This window comes from Hylobates moloch, unplaced genomic scaffold (genome assembly GCF_009828535.3).
Source record: "Hylobates moloch isolate HMO894 unplaced genomic scaffold, HMol_V3 SCAFFOLD_8, whole genome shotgun sequence".
NCBI lineage: Eukaryota > Metazoa > Chordata > Mammalia > Primates > Hylobatidae > Hylobates > Hylobates moloch.
The window spans coordinates 41,641,789-41,657,526 of record NW_026652283.1 but is presented as its reverse complement, the minus strand read 5'-3'; the positions used below and the strand labels follow the sequence as shown (position 1 = coordinate 41,657,526).

The 15,738-nt window shown below is 42.3% G+C and overlaps 1 protein-coding gene across 2 annotated transcripts in view; it reads left to right on the top strand.

Annotated features, from left to right (window-relative positions):
• TRIT1 (tRNA isopentenyltransferase 1) overlaps positions 1 to 15,454 on the top strand; it is a 37,702-nt gene extending 22,248 nt beyond the window's left edge. The window contains exons 3-11 of one of the 2 annotated variants that reach the window (XM_058442465.1): positions 1,824 to 1,920; positions 3,007 to 3,152; positions 5,632 to 5,774; positions 8,087 to 8,198; positions 8,524 to 8,636; positions 8,887 to 8,964; positions 11,523 to 11,632; positions 11,945 to 12,062; positions 14,577 to 15,454. In XM_058442465.1, coding sequence (XP_058298448.1) covers positions 1,824 to 1,920; positions 3,007 to 3,152; positions 5,632 to 5,774; positions 8,087 to 8,198; positions 8,524 to 8,636; positions 8,887 to 8,964; positions 11,523 to 11,632; positions 11,945 to 12,062; positions 14,577 to 14,746 — 1,087 coding nt within the window. In that variant the 3' untranslated portion in view covers positions 14,747 to 15,454. The remainder of the gene's footprint in view (positions 1 to 1,823; positions 1,921 to 3,006; positions 3,153 to 5,631; positions 5,775 to 8,086; positions 8,199 to 8,523; positions 8,637 to 8,886; positions 8,965 to 11,522; positions 11,633 to 11,944; positions 12,063 to 14,576) is intronic. The other variant, XM_058442466.1, reaches the window with a different exon arrangement.
• The last annotated feature ends 284 nt before the right edge of the window (positions 15,455 to 15,738 follow it).

The following is a 15,738-nucleotide window of genomic DNA, read 5'->3' as shown; positions in this document are numbered from 1 at the left end:
GTGGCGTGATCTCGGCTCACTGCAAGCGCCGCCTCCCAGGTTCACCCCATTCTCCTGCCTCAGCCTCTCCGAGTAGCTGGGACTACAGGCACCCGCCACCACGGCTGGCTAATTTTTTGTATTTTTAGTAGAGACGAGGTTTCACCGTGGTCTCGATCTCCTGACCTCGTGATCCGCCCGCCTCGGCCTCCCAAAGTGCTGGGATTACAAGCGTGAGCCACCGCGCCCGGACTTCCCTTTGTTAATCATACTACAGGTTGAACATCTGAAAATCTAAAATCCAAAATACTCCAAAATCTGAAACTTTTGGAGTGCTGAGATGATGCTCATTGGAGCATTTCAGTTTTCAGATTTTCAGGTTTGGGATGCTCAACCAGTAAGTATAATGCAAATAATTCAAAATCTGAAACATTTCCTTGGTCCCAAGTATTTTGGATAAGGGATATTTAACTTGTATATAATTGAATTTTATCTTACTGTGGAAATTGTATGCTCCCTATTCTTAATTTAAAGGGGGAAATAGAGAATTTGTTTTCTCTTTTTAAAACAAACAATGTTTTTTCTTTATGATCCTTGATTGGTAACATCTTTCTTCCCACCCCGCCTTAGCCGCTTAAGGGTTAGTGGGATTCTAGTAGAAAAGAGGTGGTCTGTCTCTATGCCTGCAGATTGGCCGGCAAGGAGAAATGTGTAAATGATATTTACCTGGATATTGAAAGTCTTTTTAAAAAAATTATTTTCGGCCAGGCACAATGGCTCACGCCTGTAACCTCAGCACTTTGGGATGCTGCAGTGGGTGGATTGCTTGAGCTCAGGAGTTCAAGATCAGCCTGGGCAAGCAACATGGTGAAACCTTACCTCTACAAAAAATACAAAAATTAGCCAGATGTGGTGGCGTGTGCTTGTAGTCTCAGCTACTTGGTGGTGGGAGCTGAGGTGGGAGGATGGCTCGAGCCCTGGGAGGTCGAGGCTGCAGTGAACTGTTTTTGCGCCGCTACACTCCAGCCTTGGTGACAGAGTGAGACCCTGTTTCAAAAAAAAAAATTATTCTCAGGAGCAAAGGCCTTCTTAAAGCAGATAATTATCTGTTCAACGGAGACTCTAAAGAGAAAAATTTAAAGTAGCAGAGATGTAAAAACAATAGTGGCTAAATTGAGGGCTTACTATTTTTTAGGCATTGTGGTAGGGGATTTCTGTGCATTGTCACATTTAAGGCTTATGGGGATTTTTACAGGTGAGAAAACTGAAGCTCAGACAGGCTGAGTAACTTGCTCAAGAGCTGAACCTGGAAATTGAAGTCTATTTATCTGCAGAATCTGTGCGTCTCACTCAATTTGGTGAAGCCTCAAGTGGCAAAAATGTGATAGTCTCTCCATGATGGTAGAGACTGACTGAGTCTAAGAACCTTAGAGAAACCAGCTTGTGTTTTGCCTTAGAAGGCAAAGTCATGCAATGGATGTCACCTTGATGGCCTCCTGAGCATCTGACACTTGGTTCTGTGAGAGTCCTTGGGCTTGTGCTTGTTGAACTGATTTGGAATACTAATAAAACTTTGACTTTTAGCAGCAAGACCTAGAAAGTTCTAGAGCTGGAAGGAATTACCACTATGCATTTGTCTCTGGTTTCTGCAAGTCCCTCCAGAACTGATTGGACATGATTCTGGAAATTTGTTGGAAACTTTGAGGGCTGGTATCAATGCATTTTGGTTCCCACCCTTTCTCCTCTGCTCTGCAGATAAATGAATGTGGTTTCTTGCTAATAGTGTCCTTCCAAAGTGAGTCAGGATTCTCTTGATATCGTGATATCTTTCTTAATGTTCACATTGAAGATATATTTGCCCGAGACAAAATTCCTATTGTTGTGGGAGGAACCAATTATTACATTGAATCTCTGCTCTGGAAAGTTCTTGTCAATACCAAGGTAAGTTCAGTTCACTCGTAACTCACTGAGGAAATGGATGGCTCTTTCTTGCTGGCTAGTTTTAGTGGGAGAAAGGTTGACTCTTGCCTATTTCTTATACTCAGCAACTATAATTTTCCTACTTAATATTCTCAAGCAAATGCCACCTCCATATGTGAAGTGTGTTCCTCCAGGCTGGTCTATGGGAAGGGGCTGTGTGTGGGAAAAACGTTGCTGTGTGGATTAATTAGCATCTCCATATAAATTAACAGTGCATTAGGCCGGGCGTGGTGGCTCACACCTGTAATCCCAGCACTTTGGGAGGCCAAGGTGGGTGGCTCACCTGAGGTCAGGAGTTTGAGACCAGCCTGGCCAACGTGGTGAAACCCCGTCTCTACTAAAAATACAAAAATTAGCCAGGCGTGGTGGCGCGTGCCTGTAATCCCAGCTACTAGGGAGGCTGAGGTGGGAGGATCACTTGAGGCTTGAGGCAGAGGTTTCAGTGAGCTGAGATCGCGCCACTGTACTCCAGCCTGGGCAACAGAGCGAGACCCTGTCTCAAAAAAAAAAAAATAAGAGAGAGATGCGATTCAAGAAAAAAATATGTATAATTCTTTAGAAAAATTATATTTAAAAAAAACCAGTACGTTAGCCATTAGCCTGATTCAGTATTTCCTGGCTGGCAGCACAGTATGTATATCAGGGAGATATCCAACACTGACCTTATTTACGTAGGTGCTACTATGTAGGGTCAGACTGTGTAAACTGTCATTTACTGGCAATCCTGGTCTCCTTGTTCACCCTTGCTAAGAAGACTAGACTCCTGGATATGTTAAAATAGACATATTAGCCCTGGTACCTGTTTGAACTTCTGACAAGGAAGCAAATAGCCAAGTGTTTCCCTATGCTATAAGTCTTCTGTCTCTTTTGTTTGCTGTGGCCTCATAGCACTTACCACAGCATATTAGAATTTTCTGTTTATGATCTCCCACTATATGGCAAGATCTTCTGATTATTCTATATTCCTGACAGTTAGCAAAGTGCCTGGCACGTACACTGTCTCAGTGTTGGTTGAATTAAATTTACTTCTGAACCATCATTTAATAGCCCCAGGAGATGGGCACTGAGAAAGTGATTGACCGAAAAGTGGAGCTTGAAAAGGAGGATGGTCTTGTACTTCACAAACGCCTAAGCCAGGTGGACCCAGAAATGGCCGCCAAGCTGCATCCACATGACAAACGCAAAGTGGCCAGGTAAGAAAGCCTGGCCCACCGACCCCAAATTCCTTTACAGCTAGGGAGCAGTCAGTTCTTCGGTTTGCCCAGGTGATGAGAGAGATTTGGTAATAGCAGTTAGTGGAGATTGATGTGTTGTTCTAGCTCAGCAGGTTGGGAGGCCCTGAGTTATTGCTTCAGTTCAACTCCCTCAATAAATAATTGCAGCCTACTTTGTTACATTTTAAATGCATAGTACAATATCGTTTTCCCCTAGGGCCTATATAATGTTGCTTCATTTTCTATTTGATCTTTGCTTGTATAACAGTTTTCATATACATTTTTTCTGGCATGCAGTGTGTTTACATTGTGATTTGGGTTTCATAATTGATTATGCAATGCCGTGTTCTGCCCCAGCAGCTTTCCCAGTGGGAGGTGGATTTTATAAACTGTCTCACAGATCAGCTCACCTTTGCACATGGAGACTATCTGGTAGGGAAGAGAGGTAGTGAATGAACTCACAAGGTCATGTTTTTTTAGGTTGTTTTGAAATTGCAGCCTCATGTTAGGTTTATTTTTCTGCAGTATTAGGAGTGATACCACTTCTGGCATAGTAGAACATCTAAAGAAGGACCTGTTCTATTGATGGTTATACAGATTAAATATTAAAGTAACGTCTCATATTCATAGGGGTTGTGAAGTATTCCACTCAAATGAATTTGATATTTTTCCTCCTAATTTTACCCCCCTCAGTGAAACTTAATGTTAGAATATAGGATTTAAAACATTCATTATTTTTATTACTTTTTTTCTTTTCTTTTTTTTTTTTTAAAGAGAGAGAGTCTTACTTTGTTGCCCAAGCTGGAGTACAGTGGCACAATCATGGCTCACTGCAACCTTGACCTTCTGGGCTCAGGTGTCCTCCTGCCTCAGCCTCCTGAGTAGCTGGGACTACAGGTGTGCACTACTATACCTGGCTAGTTTTTTAAATTTTTAATTTTTTGTAGAGATGTTTTGCTGTGTTGCCCAGGCTGGTTCCAAACTCCTAGGCTCAAGCAATCCTCCTGCCTCAGCCTACCAAAGTACTGGGATTATAGTCATGAGCTGCAATACTCAGCCAAGAAAAGGATTTCTTCAGGTAGGGTTGTCCTTTGCATGGCAGGGGGGTGGGGCACAAATTGTAATATCTAAGTTTTTTCACCCCCTTAAGGGCGATATAACCCCATTAAGAATGCATGTTTTAATTAATGAAGTTTATACTTTTCAGTATCCAAACATTTTAAACACTTTAATAGAAAACATTCAATTTTTTTTAAACCTAGGAACATTATGATAAACATTTGTTTTTAGATTGTTTTATTACATGATTCTAGAGCTTGGTGTTTATTATTCTCTCCTTTTACTAATCAGTTCTTTCTTATCACCTCTCCTCATTTTGCTGCGTCTAAACGAGTAATGAGTTTGAGAATTTTTTCTTAGTAAGAGTCAATAGGTTCTAAGCAAGAGCTCTAGAGTCTCATTTAGAGAATGAGGACTTTTTTTTTTTTTTAATCTTTCTTTTGGCTTGAGGCTGTATTTTAACTCCAGATAAGTGAGATATCTATTACTACATTTTTTCTCATAGATCTTCTTTGAGAAACCAGTGATACTGAAAGACAAGGGGGTCTACACTCTTGCGTTAGGGTTTCAGGAAGTAGAATTGGGTCAGGAAGAGAAAGATCACTTTCAGGCTGATAAGTTGCAATCACCCAGAGTGGTAGAGTATAGATTTGGGAGTTAAATTACCTAGTGCTGCATAACATAATAGATACAGACAGAAGTGGATGGTGGCTTAAGAATAAGTATGTGAGTTCTTTTCTCAGTGATCTTTGTGCCAGTAGAGCACTGGATTAGCCAGGAGCATTCTTCATTAATTTGACATATTTAAAAAGAAAGCTGATGAGCTGGATGTACAACATGCTTTTATACTGTGGGAAAGGCACGCCAGCCAGACCAGACTTGTTGACTTGTTACAGAGTGTCCCAAACAAGCTCTTTTACTGTTTATCTGAAAGTGAGTGAGTACCATTCTGTTTGTATAGAAGAAACCTGTTGTTTCTGAACCTGTTTAACTGATTTCAGAATAATTTATGTATCTTTAGAAAAATAGTATTATTTCTTACTTTACCTAAAGTTTTCTTTAGTACCCTTTTCTGAGTAGCTGTAGGACTGGAGTAACCCTAGACCTTCATGTCTTCTGGAACTTAATGCTGAGAAAATGAGAATAAGCCTTTCTGCGTCCCCCCTTTTTGAAGAGACAGGGTCTGTTGCTGCTTAGGTTGGTCTTGAACTCCTGAACTCAAGGAGTCCTCCCAGTTTGGCCTCCTGAGTAGCTGGGACTACAGACGCGCACACTGTCATGACTGGCTTTCAAGAATGAGGCTTTCTGTAATAGCCTTTCTCCTTGTTTTACTTGAGAATGAATATTTTCTATTGGTTTTTATGGGTGTGCCCCCTCCGTCCCCTTTTAAATTACTTAGGAGCTTGCAAGTTTTTGAAGAAACAGGAATCTCTCATAGTGAATTTCTCCGTCGTCAACATACAGAAGAAGGTGGTGGTCCCCTTGGAGGTCCTCTGAAGTTCTCTAACCCTTGCATCCTTTGGCTTCATGCTGACCAGGCAGGTAACAGCCCTTTAATGCCCTAGAGTCCATCTGTGATGGAACTTAGAGTAATAAGTTACTGTATAGAAAATGCTTAGAACCACGGGTGGCTCATAATAAACACTAAACAAGTATTAGTTATTAATTTTATTATCATTATCATTATTTGTTGACTTAGGCATAGTGCCATTCCCCTAGATATCTGTTAGGAAAGGGAGAAAGGATAGCCCTGGCATTAGGAGAAGACATCACAGGTAGAGTGGGATGGGATGGATGGAATGGGAAAGAGACTGCCATACAGGGAAGGTCCAAAGGAGAAAAAGAAGGCAGTCTCTTGTGGAAGGTTGGCTGGAGACTAGAATGTTCTAGAAGCAGTATGCCTTATAATTAGCTTGCTAGCCTGATGGTGCTTTGTTGCTAAAGTATAATTATGTCCTGTGGTAGTAGTAACTTATTCATCCAGCAAACATTCAGTAAGCATTCAGTGAAGTGCTGGGTATTCTGTGTGGTACTTCGGTTTCAGAGTTGAAGAGACAGTGCCTTTTCTTAAGGAATTCCCAGTCTAGTGGGACAACAGACAAGGAGATAGATACTATCTGTCTGTCTATTATTTATGTGATAAATGCTGGGCTAGATATATTTTCAGAGTGCTGTAGGGCCACAGAGAAGGGATGACGAACATTATCTTGGGGGGAGTCAGAGACCAGTTTGCAAAGGTAGCCTATGATAGGCCTGGAAAGATGACATCATTATGTGGACAGACAGTAGAGTGTAGCACTGAAGAGCACAGGCTCTTTTTTTTTTTTTTGAGACGGAGTCTTGCTATGTCGCCCAGGCTGGAGTGCAGTGGTGCAATCTCGGTTCACTGCAAGCTCCGCCTCCCAGGTTCACGCCATTCTCCTGCCTCAGCCTCTCCGAGTAGCTGGGACTACAGGCGCCCGCCACCATGCCCAGCTAATTTTTTGTATTTTTAGTAGAGACGGGGTTTCACTGTGTTAGCCAGGATGGTCTCAATCTCCTGACCTCATGATCCGCCCGCCTCTGCCTCCCAAAGTGCTGGGATTACAGGCGTGAGCCACCGCACCCGGCGAGCACAGGCTCTTGAGGCAGACTGTCTAATAGCAAATTCCTGCTCCACTAGCTTCTAGTTATGTGAATTGTAAGACAAATTAGATTACCTTTCTGTGTCCCAATTCTCCTGTAAAATAGAGATAATAGTAATAACACATATTTCATAGCTTCATTAAGGATTAGATGAATTAATACATATATAGTTCTCAGAATGTGCCTGACACATGATGGGTCCTCAATAAATGCAAACTTTCTAGGAAGGTTACTGTTGCTGTAGGCCAGTAAATCACAATGGTAGAGATGCAGAAGAACATAATTAAAATGGTGACAATCTGTTGTTAAATTAATCTACCATAAATTGATAAAAGTAATTTTTCAATAATGAAATTTTATAAACAAAAACTTTTACTCTACAGTTCAGCATAAAATAATGGTATCTGATTCATAATAAAGTACAACCTCTCATTCTTTGTTGCTTTGCTTGGCTCAGTAGTTTAGAATGTATCTGGGATGTCTTTTTTTTTTTTTTTTTGAGACGGAGTCTTGCCGTGTTGCCCAGGCTGGAATGCAGTGGTGTGATCTCGGCTGACTGCAACCTTCGCCTCCTGGGTTCAAGCGATTCTCCTGCCCCAGCCTCCCAAGTAGTTGGGATTACAGGCATGCGCCACTACACCCAGCTAATTTTTGTATTTTTAGTAGAGACGGATTTCACTGTGTTGGTCAGGCTGGCCTCAAACTCTTGACCTCGTGATCCACCCACCTCGGCCTCCCAAAGTGCTGGGAGTACAAGCGTGAGCCACTGCGCCCAGCCGTATCTAGGATGTCTTTGGATTAAGGTTCCATGTTCTTATCCAAGGTGTCATCTAGGGGTTCTTAAACATAAAGTAACACTAAGTTACAGTATAATGACACATTAAATTAAAAATAAGAAAGGTAAACCAGGGGATCCTCAGCCACCTCTAAAACACATTGGGATATACATTCCATATGAGAATAAAATATTTCTCCTTCACAATTGCTGTAATTGTATGCTTTCTCTATATAATGAGGAGGCATGTGCTTCATTCTGACTGTTTTTATTTGGAGTTACAAAGTCTTAAATGTTAGTAAAGTATGAATTATTATAATAATCTTTGGAATCTGAATTCTTTCTTCCATTTAGACAAATTCTCTTTTTTTGTGACCGCGTGTTCACTCGTCATGTAAGTATATAGTAGGTACCTACAACTTGCTTGCTGGTTGATGGGCTAATTTGATTCAAGTTCTAGATGAGCGCTTGGATAAGAGGGTGGATGACATGCTTGCTGCTGGGCTCCTGGAGGAACTAAGAGATTTTCACAGACGCTATAATCAGAAGAATGTTTCGGAAAATAGGTGAGGATTTGGCCGTTATTCTGACCTACTGTCCGTATTTTGCAGACAATCAAAAGACCATAACGCTAATACTGGTTTTGGGTCTACTTGTTTATCAGCCTTCATTGCAGATGCAGTTTTTTAATCTTTCAGACAGTCCCAGGAGTTAACATTTCAAGAAAGTAACCTGGTGGGTAGGGGAGGGGAAAATTTCAGAGAATCAGTAACTTCTCAGGATCTCAATTTCCTTATCTGACAGATGAAATGGCTCAACTAGGTCCATCTCCAAAGCCCCTGCTAGCTTTTAGGAGCAATGGCTCATCTGCTGATACCCTCCTGTTCCCAGCCAGGACTATCAACATGGTATCTTCCAATCAATTGGCTTCAAGGAATTTCACGAGTACCTGATCACTGAGGGAAAATGCACACTGGAGACTAGTAACCAGCTTCTAAAGAAAGGTGTGAATTCTTCCATCTAATCTAGTCTTGGACATCTTTGGGTAGCAGGGTACTCTGCTGGTATGGTCTGAGAAAGAGCCAAGGCTCAAAGCGTCCCAAATAGCCTTCAGCTCAGAACCGAGATTTTTGTCCACCAAGTCTGACATTATACTGCCGTGGCTGACTTTTTCCTGCCGGGCTGGGAGGGCCTGCCTCTCTGCAGGGTAAGGAGTGCTTACCTAGATGTTCTTAAATCTATTGTATCTTTCAGGTATTGAGGCTCTGAAACAAGTAACTAAGAGATATGCCCGGAAACAAAACCGATGGGTTAAAAACCGTTTTTTGAGCAGTAAGTCTCATGTTTTTCCTTATCCTATGGGTCTGTTTTCAATAGAATATAGATGTCCTCAGCTCACCCAGAAAATGAATTTTAGATTCTGGGCCTGTTCTAAGATTTTGGATCTGACCTAAGGGAAGTTCTATAACATAAATGATTATCCAGGGACATTTTCTTGTGATGTCTCAGAAAAAAAAATTGTTTGCATTGAGGAGTCTGCCTTCTGCCTTGAACAGATGGATACTGGCTGCAAACAGCTAAGAACAACAGCAGCACCTTGTTTGGAGAGTTGGTGTTCAGGGCTGATTTTTAGCTTCAGTTTTGTACCTGAAGAGCAGTCAGATTTCTATAGGGAAGATTTCCTAATTACAATGTTTTCTGGGGGCCAGATGAGTAGTATAAAAAGACACCTTCACCATTTCTCCCAGCGTCTCCACATGGTGCTTCAGATTGCTTCAAATGAAACTTTAGTTGAACAGCATTTTTATGGGAAAAGAAAGGAAAGTCTCATTGATTTGGCTCTGTATTGTGTCTTTGGCACTAAATTTGGTGTTATACATATATTATTGAGTCTTCAAGGTAGGTGTTATTCTTTTCTTTTTACAGATAAGAAAATGAAGGCCTAGTGAAGTTAAAATCACCCAGCTAGTCAGCAGTAGATAACTGAATGCAGGCCTGACAGAGTCCACACTCCTTTATACTACTCTTACTTCCTTTAGCTGTAACTTTAGCAAGACAGCATTAGTATTGGACCGTGGGTAAAAACTATGTGGTTATGAGCTAAAGGAGATTAAGCATAAGTGAAACTTCAGTTTTATCTTGTGGACACGTTTCAAATGTGCTTCTGAATCATCCTGTGTTTACCTTTTGCTGGTAGACTTCTGCTCTCAACTACAGACAGGGCCAGCTGAAGCCTCTGCCCTACTCGGTGCCTCTGAAAATACATACCTTGATCCCTGCTGTTGACCACTAAACTGCTAACATTCTTTCTCCCAGCTCCCACTCTCTGCCTGAGCTCTCCAGTGGAGTTCTGGTGTGGAGAGGCTCGTTGGGCTTTCTTCTGCTTACCCTGTTTTCTCTGCGTGTCCTGGTAGATAGAAGTCTTAGTGTCATCTGAAGTTGAAGCTCACTGCTGTGCTACAAATTTCTAATGCAGCTTCTCTTATCCCCATGTCTGACAATAAGCTTTAACAGAAGACTTTTTGGTAATAATTTAGAACTTCTTCCTGTAGTAAAACCACAATAATTCCTCCATCTCTGTGGCAGGAGGAGTTGATGGCACAGTGTGTGTCATATGCCTGTTCCTCATTCGTGTGTATGCCGGCAGCGTCCTGGTGCTGGAGTGAAAGACACAGCTGCCCTGTAAATCAGGAGCTGTGCGTGATTGGCCAGGGCTGGTCTGCTGGGATATGGTTCTGGCAGGAAGCCAGGGGGACTTCCCCACCCCAGCTTGGCCTTGGACCCAAGCCAGAAATAGCAGCTGGGAGCCGAGAACTTGTTGAAAGGTGCTTAGACAGGGCACAGAAGCCCAACAAAGGGCTTAGAGGAGAAAGGAAAATGTAGAGTGGCCTGGAAACAGGTGCAGAGCTTAGCCAAGGCCAGGTGTGCTGTGGATGCTGCCTGCACCCTCCTAGTCTCACCTTTCCGTGTGGTGGCAGGTGCAGCCCAGTCCAATTTATGAAGAATCTTATTTGGGGTTGGCACAATCAAAAGGCCAGCACCTGCCAGTCGTTGGCATCCCAAGGCCTTTGATGTTTTTGCCCATGGGCGATGCTCCTTTGCCTTTAGGCAACTGACTTAACCTAGCTGTGGAGGGCAATTTAGTGTGTACATAGGCAGGGAAGCTAACCACAGAGACTAAACTCTTGCAACATGGTTGGCTCAGGTGGGTGAAATACCTGTTGCTGCACTCTTTGCTACCTTCAGTCTCATCTTCATTCAGAAGTGTCTACCAGGCGGTGTTTCTTGAATACCCTCTAGATCAGGTTTTTAAAAGAAGCTGCTCAACTACATCAATTCTAAGACTTCTTTCTGGTTCGCAGATTCTGTGGCTTATTGGCTGATATGATTCTGTTCCCAGCCCATGCTGTCAGAGCATTTCATGAGTCCCAGGCCGCTGAGGGAATATATGCAAACCCGAGACTAGTATCTTCTCCTAAAGAAAGCTGTGAATTCTCTTGCCACAGATCGCCATCATTGTAAGATGATATGGAACTTAGAATAGGCACTTACTTAAAGCTGTTAGTTTATTTCTTCTTACGATGTGCTGTCTTTGTCTTGTAGCTCACACAATGGTCACTCGAGCTGTTAACTCTATTCTGGTTTCCTGGCTGATCTGGAAGATCCTGCACCCATGTATCCAGATTATGTAGCTAGTCTCATTGGCTGCAGAGCAGTTAAACCTCTAGGTCTTTCTTGGATTGTGGTTCATGTTTAGTTAGAATTAATAGCATGGTCAGTATGTTTACTCCTTTGGCTCTATGTATTTCCCTGGAGGATTTCAGAGTCCTGGGTGCAGAATAGATTGGGTTTGAGGCTGACCTCTCACAACCTTTCTTTGTCATCATTAGGACCTGGTCCCATTGTCCCCCCTGTCTATGGCTTAGAGGTATCTGATGTCTCGAAGTGGGAAGAGTCTGTTCTTGAACCTGCTCTTGAAATTGTGCAAAGTTTCATCCAGGTAATTGTGAATCATGATACATTCTATTGTCTGGTTTTCAGAGCACTTTCATTAGCTGACACCTTTGTTGCTATATTGAAGAACCAGGCCTTCTTTTCCATAGAATAAAGAAGAAGGGCTGGCTGCTTTTTAATACTTGGAGACTGCTTTTCTACTTTTACATTCAGAAAGGTTGTTGCTAAAATCTGTATACAGCCCATCTGCTCTCTGGGTTGAGAAAAAGGAATCTTAGGAAAATCCCATTTCCCTTAATAGAGAATTATATCCAGATCTCTTTGAATTGAATACTCCCTTCCACCCTTGTTCTTTTAGGGCCGCAAGCCTACAGCCACTCCAATAAAGATGCCATACAATGAAGCTGAGAACAAGAGAAGTTATCACATGTGTGACCTCTGTGATCGAATCATCATTGGGGATCGCGAATGGGCAGGTAGAGTATGGGGAGGGGCATGAAGAAATCTATAAGGGTGGGTTCACATTGACTTCATGAAATTTAGGGTCTTTGGCAGATTGAACCTGGAGTCTATTTATTTGTAAAGGGACAGCTAGATTCCTCTAAGAGCCTGTGCTCAAATTCCTTGGAGGCTTCCCCCAACTGGGGAGTTGTCTCTGTATTCTGAGATTCAGAGGAAGATCAAATGCTCTCCATCTTCAGCTGGAATTAATATTTTATACTAAGAGATCTGCAGTTAACTTTCTAGAGCTCCCTTGACTTTGTGGTCCTGCCTTGGAGGAGTTTCTTGGCCTTTCATGTTTATAATTCAGTGGGGGTGGGATCAAGAAGTAAGGGTGTAAGGGAAGCCAGGCAGCTCATCCAGGAGACTGGAAGCAGAAGCATAGCTGGGAGGGGGCAGGAAGTACAGTTACTCCTCCAGAGTGTGGTTTTTTTTTTTTGTTTGTTTGTTTTTGTTTTTTTTTTTGAGACGGAGTCTTGCTCTGTCGCCCAGGCTGGAGTGCAGTGGCGCGATCTCGGCTCACTGCAACCTCCGCCTCCCGGGTTCACGCCATTCTCCTGCCTCAGCCTCTCCGAGTAGCTGGGACTACAGGCGCCCGCCACCACGCCCGGCTAATTTTTTTTGTATTTTTGGTAGAGACGGGGTTTCACCGTGGTCTCGATCTCCTGACCTCGTGATCCGCCCGCCTCGGCCTCCCAAAGTGCTGGGATTACAAGCGTGAGCCACCGCGCCCGGCCCCAGAGTGTGGTTTTTAAAAGTGGTATCTGTTCAGTAACTTTTGAGGTAATTGTTGACATAGTGGTAGTTGCCAAAACTATGATAAAAAGACGTTAAGGGAAACTGTGTGAAAGTAAGCCTGTCGCACATGTATAAAGAAGGTTAGTTCCCCACCATCTCAGGGCCAGCCCCACCCTAAGGCTCTATCCCTGCATTAGAGCCTGGATCTGCCTCTGCCACAGAGTCACACTGCACGCACATCATTGGATTTTCAGATTTCTGTAGTCATCCAGTCAAAGTCCAGGACTTCTTCCCCAAGCCTTGAGTTTACATGGTATTTAGAAATAGGTGTAAGGTTTGCCGCTTTCAGGCACAGTGGGGCTTGTCATTTACTCAGCGGCTGGGATCCTTCTGTTCAGAGTACTGTTTTGCATGGGATTCTCAGAGAAGTAGATTTTTCTCCCCAAAGCAACCAATAGGATGATTAGGTCTATTAACTGGTAACTGGCAAAATGAACTCCATTGTCAGAGACTGGGGACGGCTGTGATTGCCCAACCAGCAGAAGAAGCCTCGATTGTCGTTGGTTTATAATGATGAAAGGGGAAGAGAAAGAGAGTGTCTGATTGTTTTTTTCTAAAGGAAACTTAGTGGTTCGATTTGTTGAATGTCCTTCAGGGATAGCCTTAGAGAAGCAACATGTGTGAGCCTTTGTGAGCTTAGCTTGTGTAAGCCCTTCTGTAGTGCCATCTGTCAAGTCCTTGCTCCCATCTCCTGCTGCCATGGAGAGCCAGCCCAGAAGCCCGTTTTTTGCCTTAGGCTCTAGCTGGAGAACAAAGCTGACTTCTTTCCCCAAGTAAGCTTTCCTCTTAATTCTAACCTCTACCTTACTTATTCTTGCTTCTAAACACTTAAAAATGATGTTTTTAATATGTATAAAAGAGAATTTAAACTAGTTGTCTATCTCTTTCAGTGTTCCCAGATGAGATTTCCTTGAAAAAAGAACAGGATAGTGAAAATAAACCTGTATGAGTTAGTCAGAAGTTGGGAACTGTCTTAGGAGTGACAGGTCAGCAGTTGATAGCAGGCAACAGTAGCCCTTTAGCTTGACTTCCTTCTTGGACCCTCAGAAGAGATCGTCGGTAATAAATGCACCTTCCTGTCTCCCTGGAGCAGTGTGTGCCTAGAGAATAGGAATCTTGCCAGAGAGTCGTTCACATGACCTTTTTGACCCAGGCACAGGTATGCCAGACCAGGAAGGACAACAGGCAATGCCCTGCAATACAGATGAGGATTTGAATTTCTAACTTTTCAACCTTACAAGTTAAAAATGCATCTATAACAGGAAGCCGCATACTACAGAGACCGGATTCTGGAAAGTGGGATCTCTTTTTGGAGGTATATAGGTCTAAGTAGAAGAGTTTACCTGCTGTGTGACCTTGGACATTTTGCAAGACCTCTCTGAACTTCAGTTTCCTTTGTATAAAATGAGCAGAATAGTACTATCTTACAAGACTGCCATGAGGATTGGTGATGTAAAGTACCTAGCAGGGAGCACTTGATATGTGGTAGCTCACTCTATTTTGCTAGCTGGCTGGCCATATAATTTATTCTTCCCTTAAAAATGCTAAGCAGCTATACCAGTACATGTGTTGATCTTGCTGTTTATTGTTGAAGAAAAGCATTGTATAGTTAATTTTACTTGCTTCTAGGATTAATTCTAGAAAATTCTAATGAGTTTTTTTGTTTGCTTGGTTTGATTTTGTCTTATCAGCGCATATAAAATCCAAATCCCACTTGAACCAACTGAAGAAAAGAAGAAGATTGGACTCAGATGCTGTCAACACCATAGAAAGTCAGAGTATTTCCCCAGACCATGACAAAGAACCTAAAGAGAAGGGATCCCCAGGGCAGAATGATCAAGAGCTGAAATGCAGCGTTTAAGAGACATGTCCAGTGGCCTTTGGAAAGGTGGTGGGGATCCAATTCAGGAGGGAGGGGTATGTTTGTCTCCCAGTCTGGGCAGAGGAGTGCTATGCAGAATTTTCTGCATAGCAGAAAAGCTCCCACCATTTTCTTTTGATGTGGTTTTAAAGTCTCATGTTCTCTATAATAGAAACAGCAGGTCTTGTCAGCTCGTTGTGTGGCTGATGTGTCTGGAAATGATGTAGTTCAGAAAAGCATTTTTTTTCTTTGAACCTTAAAGTTTCTATTATTAAAAGCGGCACAGATTCCACATTTTTATACATGAGGATCTTTTTTGTGGTGAATACCAGGATTGACTGCATCCCTTTAAAGAAGTTTTATGTCCCTGACTCTGGCTAAAATTATCTAATTTCCAGATGCTTTTTGTAGATGACTGAAGTATTTGTGAGCCACATATTGGGAGTTCTAGATTTGAGTGAATGGCAGGAAAGGGCCATCTCCATTGAGATGATTAAGTGAACCAAACTAGTTCTCGGAATTCTACAGAGAAGGAGGGAATCAGACTGAGGAAGCTGTGACATGGGACTTGAAGACCAAAGACTTCAAAATTTGCGAGTTGCTCATGTGTGAGTTATTATCACTGCTGTCTTTCTGTTGAGTTACAAATCTATATTTTTATTGAAGTTTAAATAAAAAATTTACAAGAGCCTCTTTGATCCTTAAAAAGATATGCAAGTCCATGTCTAGTTTATACACAGTATGCTCTGTTACCAACATGATAGCTTTTTCTCAAATTTGACGTTTTTCGTAGATCATGCTGTCTGTTCATTTATGTAGCAGGTGTTTATTTAACACATTATAGTCCTTGAAGACATCTAGAGAGGGTCTTTTATTGGAGATCTATTACTTCCAATTGAAACCCTCTTTCTGGAGTGACCTGAGCTGCCAGCAATGTTAAGTAGATACTTATTTATATATAACATCAAATATAGCATTTTTAGGGTATAATT